This window comes from Rhagoletis zephyria, unplaced genomic scaffold (genome assembly GCF_001687245.7).
Source record: "Rhagoletis zephyria isolate East Lansing unplaced genomic scaffold, Rhagoletis_zephyria_1.1 Rzeph_scaffold_04199, whole genome shotgun sequence".
In the NCBI taxonomy this organism is placed as follows: domain Eukaryota; kingdom Metazoa; phylum Arthropoda; class Insecta; order Diptera; family Tephritidae; genus Rhagoletis; species Rhagoletis zephyria.
In genome coordinates, this window is record NW_016161282.1 from 43,091 (window position 1) to 53,260 (window position 10,170).

The 10,170-nt window shown below is 32.3% G+C and overlaps 1 protein-coding gene across 1 annotated transcript in view; it reads left to right on the forward strand.

Moving 5' to 3' along the window:
- The window catches only part of LOC108370405 (myb-like protein P), a gene marked incomplete at its 5' end in the record, with an annotated part of 47,999 nt that extends 41,442 nt beyond the window's left edge, over positions 1–6,557 (forward strand). The window contains 2 exons of the mRNA XM_017625739.1: positions 4,748–5,165; positions 6,413–6,557. Of these exons, the coding sequence (XP_017481228.1) occupies positions 4,748–4,914 (167 nt within the window). The remainder of the gene's footprint in view (positions 1–4,747; positions 5,166–6,412) is intronic.
- Positions 6,558–10,170: the final 3,613 nt, after the last annotated feature.

Consider the following 10,170-nt stretch of genomic DNA (forward strand, 5'->3'; position numbering starts at 1 on the left):
CTAGCCAGAAATGCGATTGCTTTATAAAAAAAGGAACCATTTTGAAATACGAGTGTTTTTACGCACAGAAAATAATTTCTACAAATTCACATACGCGGTTAATCAACATTTGCATTTTGCTGATACGCGGTTTTACAGAATGACGATGCGCGGCCTTGTACTTTAAACGACGATATATTTGAAATGTAATACTTTATAGCATTTTATGGCTTATAATTAAGGGTTGCAAATATATAGTTAAATCACTCAAAATAATTAAATAATTTAAAAAAATATACGTGAATACTTTAACTTGTATGCAGTTTTATAATCAACATTTGATTTTGACGATTTGTGACGCCCAAAAACAAATCAATCATACGCGCTGGTGCACCGGATGTGCAAACATGCAGCGCTTACAAATAATTGAAGAAAAAAAACAAATACAAACCTAAATTGCAAATGCATGTTGACAGCAAATGTATTTACATCGCTCAATGTAGTCAATCTGAAATGGGCATATGACAACGCATAAACCTAAATACAAAACATACGTCACAGCGAAAGCAATTAGATACAGAAAGCGCCACCACCACACAAAATGTCAATAAATTTCAAATCTAGCACTATATACTAATTTTATACAATTCTGCATGTTTTTTCTAAATACATATGCATATACCTACATATGTATGTGCATATGATTCCACTGCATGAGGTGAGAAATTTGCAAAGTTTTCAGCGGCAATAAATTAAAATATTGATTAGGATATGCACTAGGCTTGATCGTGGAAAAAAGTTTGTAACTGGAACTATTTGAAAAAACCAACCAACAAGTGACTTTGGAAATGTTTTGTTTATATTGAAAAAATGGTCGCAGTGGCTGACCTTCAAAATTATAAACAATCTTATTATTTTCATAATATGCTTGCTTAATAAAGATTTTTTTTAAAGAATCAACTTAAAAAAGTACAAACGAACTGAAACTGAAGAATTATCAAATTATGTAATTATTTAGTTAAGTGGTTATATATAACTATATTTGAAATCGGGCGGGATGTAATGGGGAGAAGGGTGTTCAAGGCGGGGATAACCTGCCTTAGGGTTCACGCACTACCTCTTCGTGCCTACACCTCTGGTGAATACCGTTCACCTACCCAGCAAACACAGTTTCAGAAGTTTGAGAAAAATATATTGCGATTGTAACAATAAATTGAATTCACTTGAAAAAAGATAACAATGATTAGAAAAAGATTAAAAAAGAAGGTGCACAAATAGTGGGATAGATGTTTATGCGGGTTGATGGTAGACAGCCCAGCTGCAACACTTCAAGACGAATTTAATAGAAATTAATTTAGTTGATTTGTTTCTTTTATTATGTATGTATATACATGCATACCTACAGTACAACGTACATTGTACATCGTGAAGAAAAACTAGGTTTGAAATTCACATTTCCTATAATAAATTTTATTTCCACATTTGAAGTACAATTGATAAATAACCTTTGAAATTGATTTGGGAATTAACCATATTCTCAAATTGAGATCAAATTATCCTTTTTATTGAGAAAGCCGAGAATTTTTAAGACAATATCAAATCATTTTCAAACATAATTGTTTGCTGGGTACGTGTTATCTTGATATTTGTATGTGTCATCTTCTACTTGCAAGTAAGCACTGCAGATTGGAGAATCAATTTCGTATAGTATTTTCTTAATGTATATATGTAAGTATCTATATTAGGGTGGTCCAAAATAAGTAAAGTCAGGATTTTAATGCCCCACCTCCTAGGATTGTTCTATGTCAAAAAAAATTTTACCCCTACTTTTTTATTTTGAAATCAAAAAAAAAGTTTAAAAGTCTCCCAAAGCGCTCAGAGCTTTCTCTGAATTTTATATCGGGAGAAAACAACTTTCCATGGAAATAGTATGGAATTCTTGAAAATCATTATTTTTCGATCGGAAAACTATATTTCTCTTCTGGACCACTTTTTAATACTATAGATAGATTATTTATCCCCGTATTGCATTTTCTGGTATTTTTAGGCGTTTTTGCGGACTTATAAAATATATTTACTATGAAAAAATTGTTAAAGGAATAATTGGGTATTATTATTGGGAATATTCTGAAGAAAAAATGAGTTTTCTAGTCGAAACGTATGGATCTTCAAGAATTCTATACCATTTCTACGATTTTTCCCCCCCCCCACATATAAAATACATAGAAAACTTTGAGCGCTTTGAGCGACTTCTAAATATTTTTTGATTTCAAAATAGGGGGTGAGAGCATACAAATTCCGACTTAACTTTTTCACATGCATTTTTGGAGCACCCTAATCTACACCTACATACATATTATATGTATGTATATGGTTATACTTTCTCCAGTGCATCGTATTGTAAGTTTATTTATTTTAGTATCTATATACTTTACTATTTTGATACAATTATCTGTGATAATACTGCCGCTCGAGGCATATACGCCCTCCCTAACTACATTCAGTTTCCTTCTTTAAATCGATTGTCTATTATTTTGTACATACAATCTATAATAAAAAGACACATTTGTATACACGCATTGCAGTTTTTTTCGAAGTTTTTACATAGTGTATGGGGCCTTTATTTATAGCCCATCTAAGTAGTTCTTAATGCTCTTCTCCTCGTTTTATTCCTACCTCTCCCCTTCGAATTGGCTACGGTCGATTTTCTGTTAATATGCCTATATGACTACGAACTGTGAAGAATCTCAGAAAACCCAGTCGATATAGCCAGATTACGAACTACAAAATAACATTTGCTTGTAATCATGTTCAGATAAAATTACAGAAAGTTGGTATATATAGGCTGCGTTTCTTTATACATTCCAGATAATCCCATTTCGCAGCCAGAATAAACAGAATGCGTTTGAAAAATACGTTAACATATCATCAGGAACGTTCTAAAGAATAAGTAAACAAAAACATTTATTACAAACGTTCAGAATGAATAAATAAATGCAGCCATATTGCTCTGAAATCCCTCAATTAATTGCTAAACAAAATCGGAAAAATCCGTATATCTCAGATATTTTTTGCATAATTAAGGTCTGCAATAGCTCTACTTAAAGAGGGAAAAACATAGTTTGTTTAAGATACAGCAATACGTATAGGTTTAATAAAAGTATAGGGTGTAATTTTAATCCAAAGTTACCGTAAAGAATATTTTTAAGAATTTTCTCGAGCTTTTTGGTTCACGGAGTCAATGGTTATCAACTAAGCTTAAATTTTAAGTAATTTTCGGTTCGGTTTTATAGCAAAGGAGGATTCTACGTTTAATTCTAAGCAAATTTGCGGAAGAAACAATGGGTCTAAATTCAATTAGGAGTAAGGTTTCGAAGAAAATGTGAAAATTTTGACTGCTGCTGCCTCTGGTGAAAATTTGAAGAAAAAGATAAGTGCATAAATGGATTTCTCGTACCTTACAGCATGTTTTTATACAAAATTTAAGCACTTCTTTACGACCGTACAGCAAAATCCTATGAAACCTTTCTTCCCAATGTGACATACTCAAAATTGATTTTAGACCCATTGTTAAAAATTAAAAGGTCGATTTTTAAGTTTTTCCCCCGTTAACCAATTCAAGCGCTGAGTAACAAACTTTGTAGCTGGTGTTTAATGTAAAAAGGAGAACAAATTATCTGATGAAATGCCTGTAAGTATTCCACAATAAAAAATATATAAAAAATGTTCTTCAAGATCTTGGGCTTTAATAAACGCTTAAGCTAGTTTATGCCATAAGTAGATGGTTTTAAATTCTTTTAGGCCTTTTAGATGAGTAATCCAATGACCTTCGAATTTCAAAGGATTTTCGACGTATATGTATATGTATTAAGATAACTTTTTTAATGTTACTTTTTTACTGAAATATGTGTTTTGAATTTTTTGGGGGATTTTCGTAGGAAAACCTTTAAGATGTGGTTAATTGGGGGATGTTTTACTGATATTTGTGCATAATTTAACAGAAAATGTCTGGCATGGCCGATTGGGTCTAAACTTTTTTTTGCACCTCCTGAAAGCTTACTTGGAGGAAATTTAGTGTCATGCACAGAAGCATAATTTTTGTATTCTAAATTTAACCCGATTTTAAAAGCTGATACACACACCTTGGAAAGACAAGTTAAGTACTATGCATACCTTTAAGAACATATTGATCTAAATTATCACCTTTCACAAGTGAACCCACAGAACTCAATTTCTACTCGCATAGATTAAATTTTACTCGCCATAAATTCGAAAAAATTTAAAGTTTTACAACGCGTCAAGAACCAACATTTTTATGACCTCAAAGTATCTTTAAACCATGAAGGGGGCATTTCAAAAACTTGTTTTATCATATGCAAACCGATCCGGCCTAATGCAAGCAAATGCGTATTATTTGGATATATAATATTTTTATTCCTTCGATATAGGTACATATATTCCTTACGTGCATTTGTGGCAATATGAAATTCATTCCCATTTGAAGGCTTAACAACGCGCGTCTGAATTTTCCGCTCTACTTAATACGCGCTCACTTCCTATTTGAGCTGTTTTTTAAAAAACATATACATATAGCAGTACACAAATAAGCTTTTCACAGAGTAGCGCACCATTTTATACATATATACATATAAATAGGCACATTACGTACTTCTTTACTCTCTTACTTTTCGATTTTTTGCTAAGTATATCTAGTATAAGCACATATACGGCAACTCCTTTTATTTGTTTTTTTTTTTTTGCTTTGCAGGCACGTTGTACAAAATCGGCGATGTACTGCCACAGGATACCGGAAATTGCCTACAATGTGTGTGCATAGATGGCTCGACGAGCGATGACATGCCGCGCGTCACCTGCAGTCCGCACAATTGTCCGCCGCTAGTGCTGCCAGATCTCTTCGATGCGACAGGATATTAAGCAGCACGACAGATGACTGCAAAAATCAACCAATAACAGCAACTACATACACAAGTCAGCTCATTCGATGCATCGCTGTGAATTCACTCAAACACACGCACACATCAACACACACATACACACAATGGACAAAGGCGAAAAATTCTATATGAGTGCATCACTACTGATGATAGTGGCAGTATCAATAACGATGCGTTTCGCTGGCAGATAGCTCATCAACTATAGCAACTGATGTCGTTGAATGTTGAAAGGTAAATTGCTTATAACATCAGACAGCGCATGATTTATTGACATTTGGACCATGTCCGGGGGAGGGGTACGCAAATCGGGGACGTATTAGATATTAGCGCTTAACAAAATCGACAGCTATCTGCAGTTGCATTTTCCACCGCTGTTAAGTCAGCTTTAAATGTCATATTTCGTTCTGTGTAGAGTTGCATAAACTGGTATTCATGAAGCAGGCACACCAGGGCGTATACGAGCGCTGCAGCTGGCGCTTATATAACTTAGAAATGGTAGTATATACTGAACTGGGGCAAATTTACTCATATTTATTTATAGCAGTTGATTAGAAGTTTGTTTTTACTTTGTTTATTATTTATTTCCAGCAATGTCGTTTTCGTTGATAATTTTGAAATACACCCACATGTTTGCGATGTTGTGTGATTTTATGCTTTCACGCTTTGCTGATTTTGAAAATTATATACTCAAGGTTAACTAACCATGATGTGGGTAAGCCCACGCCCTTACAAAACTACACAGCGTGCGTATTTGTGAACACACACATAAATATTTACAATTGTTATTGTGTTAATACCAATGAATTTGAATTACTTTTCATAACCATAAATGAGTGAGCAAAGCATAATTATGGATAGAGGTTTGGTCACTAAATGGCTAATTTTCACTAGAAGGAAGAGTAGTAATAAAGTTGTGGAATTTTATTTCAAATTTAAAAAAATGGTGTAGAGTTTGTCCAAAAACGTTATGAATTATGAAAACTTCACAGTTTATATGAGGCCTTGAGAGCCAGAGTAGCCTAAATGAAATTTAAATAAAAATGCAGGTACAGCTTGAAATGCATTAATAGCATCGAATCGGTAATACCTAGACGCACGTGCATTTCGTTTTCTTTTACTAAAATAAAATTTCATCACCTGTGTAGATGCAAGTAAGTTTCAGTAAAAGACAGTGGTTGTTACTTCAGAAATAATTATTTAAGGATGCGATATCTTCTTAAACTTTTCTCATTTGACAACTCAACTTGAATTATTAAACAGGAGGCAAAATTATCCAAGGATATTAATGAGCTTACTTAAGCCTCTCTCTATTGATACCCATATTAATATATTTTTTTATATTGTTTAATAATTTTATTTGGAATAAAAGAAAAATATTTTTGAAATAAAAATCTCTTAATAAAAAATATATTCGTGTTTGAAATATATGCTTCTGCACTGTAAATTTAAATATCTTCCTTAACTTTATTTACTTTCAGCTAATAAATCAATAATCTTCGGTCAAACCAAAAAGTACCGTCAAGGCATATCCCCCAACAAATCAAACTTTCAAAGAAACATCACGTTAAACGTATTCTTACACAAACCTTTATATACTAAATATGTATGCTGGCGAAATAAAATTACAAAAAAAAATCACAAACCATATTCCTTCCAAACAATCTTGCACACAACTTCAGACAGCAAAAAAGGTCACCTTATTGTAAGTGTTTAACTAGCATATATGAAAGAAACAATTAAAATCAATGACAAAGTGAAAGAAATCAATTGATAAAATAAAACTAATAACATTGTAAGGGAAATCTCAAATTTTGAATTGATGCCAAAAAAAAAGCCCAAGCACATAAACTTAATTTTAGGTTTCTTTCACAGAATTCACAAGGAAAAAAAGTTCTACAAAATTACGCTGAAAAAAAATATATCAAAAAAGTGGAAAGATTTTTAGTACAATAAAAACGGTATAAAACATCGGCCATCTGGCCATTTTTGGTAAGGTCCATGAACCGTTTTGATTATTGTTAAGTAGGTTTAGGAGATGCTAAAAATAGATTTGTGGGACACAGAGGGTTGTAAAACCGCCACCATCTTGGAAAGAAGGGTGTAAGGGTTTTTCGAATATTACATCGATACCGTTCGTTTTTTTTCGAAAAAAAAACCTTAACAACTTTTTTGCTGGTCGAAAAAAAAAAACATTTTTTGTTTACGACTTTTTTCTAACGTCATTAATAATAATAATAAATTGTCGCTTACACATATGTTAGCGTTTGGCCGAGCTTCTCCTCCGACTTGGGGCGTGCGCCTTTATGTTGTCACACAACGGGCAGGGACCTACAGTTTTACGCCGACTCCGAACGGCGATTGTATTTTTATGAGAAGCTGTTTTTCATGGCAGAAATACACTCGGAGAAAAAAACCTTCTTTCAAATTTTTATTTGCGGTGTTGCTTTGATCAGGGCTTGAACTACACCTCATAACATCATTATTTTGCATATTAATACAAAAATGTGTGTTAATTTTTTTTTTCACTTTTCGACAGTGTATTTCCGCGCGATTCCTCATTCTCAAATCTTCCGAGAGGGCGCTGGGTTTATACAACTCATTTGGAAAAAATAGCAACGAAGTAGAACCATATGAAAACTAGAACCGTCCGAAAAAATGAACGGTGTCGATATAAATTGCGAAAAAGCTTTACACCATTCTTTCCAAGAAGGCGGCAATTCCATAACTACCTGAGTATCGCAAATCTGTTTTTAACATCTCCTAAACCTACTCAACCGTAATCCAAAGATTCAAACCAAAAATGGCCAGAGTTTTGCTAATTTCACTAAACTATTTAGTTTGAAAAAAATAAAAATTAAAGCTGTTCTCAATTGATTTTCCATAGCTCTAGAGTTCCTAAAAAGAAAAAAAAGTTCTTCAAATATGCCGAAAAAAAGTTTAAAATGTCCAAAAAAAAAATTTGAATTTTTCTGAAAACAATTTTTCCTTTGTAGGAGTGCTCTCTCAGAACAATCTTCATTTGTATTTTTATTTTTTTAACATTAAACCCCTGCAACTTTTTTGAAAAGGAGTTCTTCCGGCCTAATTTTACAGAACTATCCTCTTTTCCTTTTCAGGATATGTAGAACAAATTAAAAAATTACAAAACATCTGCTCTTTTTTTAAATTTTTACTTTTTTTAATGTTTATAAAAAAAATCTGGAACGATTAATAAATTTCTCAGAATCGACTATTTTATGTTGAGAAAAATACTGTATCTAAAAAAGTATACGGATCCGTAACCTGCCATCCAAAATTAATAGCGTTTTCTATTCTCGAAAAAAAATTTCACCCTCTTATAACATTTTAAAGAAAGAGCACCGCAATATGCATGTGAAGGTGCTGAGAAAACAACACGAAAGCTTGACAGCTCTGGCGGAGGGCCAACATTACTTCGAGAAAAGAAAACGCTATAAGTTTACGTGTGTCGGCATCTTTTTGTGCCATTTTAGCACCTCTACAACGTAAAAAAATAAATAAAATTAAAAAGTGAATGTGTTATATTGGTAAATGGAATGTAATTGATTTTTGAACACACACATACCGAAATTCATGTACACATCACATAATACTTAAAACTAAAAAACCGAGTGCAGATAACACAAGGCGTCATGAGGCTACTGCAGATATAAATTTAGAAACAAAAATTGTTAGGTTAACTATAATAGGCATACAAACTTATATGCATACAGTCTTATGTAAGCAACCAATATGCATATTAAAATTTACATAGGAGTAGAAACGACATTAAGTAAATCTGTAAGTAAATCTTAAAAAAAGTGTTAATTTTCACTAAAATTAAACTGATGAGACGAAATCTTACCAAATTAGTTTTCGAAAAAATAAAATTAAAAAAAACTCATATATGCAAGCCAAATTAAATAAATATAAGTAAAATCAACTAAAAAAACTGACTAAAGACAAATAATTTCATTTCGTTATTATACAAATAAATACAGTTAAGTTAAATCACAAAAAGGGTAAATAAGTATTTGATCAAGCGGACATTTTTGGAATATTAATATATTCTATTTATAAGGCAAATAAATACACATGTAACCAATAAGTACACTAAATAAAATCTACAATACTTTGTTTACGGTCTCCCTTAAAAATTTTAATTAATCCGATTAACTAATTTATTATGCATTATAAAAATTAAATTTGAACCTTGCTTATCCTTGCAAGTAGACAGTAATATAGCACGACGATATCTATAAATACATGTGTATGTATATTAGCATGGGCCGAAAATACGCTTTTTTAGAATTTTGATTGGTAATAGCAAAAATAATCTGTGCGAAATATGACAATTTTCGGGCAATGCCTTAGGCTCGCCCAAGTCCATCAAAGTTCAATGTGCTTAAATAATATAATTTAATAAACTTTTTAATTAATACTTTTTTTTTTAATAAAAATACAATTGTCTTCGAAAGTATTAGTCCTACATAGTTTGGTATATGGATCTTTTTTGAGGAGAATCGAAGTAAGTTAAGAAACAAATTTTTTAGCACTTAAACTTTGATGGACTTGAGCGAGCCTAAGGCATTGACCAAAAATTGTCATATTTCGCACAGATTATTTTCGGCCCACTCTAATGTATACGTACATATGTATCACACATATACATACACGTGTAATCTGTTCTGTTTTGTTTTAGAGTAAAACCTTATAACTTCTTTCAACCAGTTTTCATTCTGTAACATTCATCATCAGGAACAGGAGAATCGATCATCTTTAAACTTGCTACAATAAAATAAAAACCATAAAAGTGGCCTCTTAAACCTCTTACGATGTTTATTATCTTTCAACTATAAAGATGAATATTCGTTAAGAATTGTAGACTGTATACCTCTTTGAATACCACTAATGTGCAGCGCCGCAACCAATTAAAGGGTGTCCCATTAAGAAAGCGCATTTTTATTCTAAAATGCTAAGCCATACATTTTTTCGTAGTTGTGTATATATTTTAATATAAAGAATATAGCCTGCAATCAAACGTGGGCAATAACATCCCACAAATGAACACCTCGTCTTTTTTTGTTTTCTTTTCTAGAAATTTCCAAACACGTCTTCACACAATAGGGACCCAATGGTGCAATTAGCATACGTGAAGGATTTTAAAAAATTCCAAAGCAAGAAAACGCAAGGCGTTAAATCGCATGATCTAGCTGGCGAGTTCTGATCTCCGTTACGT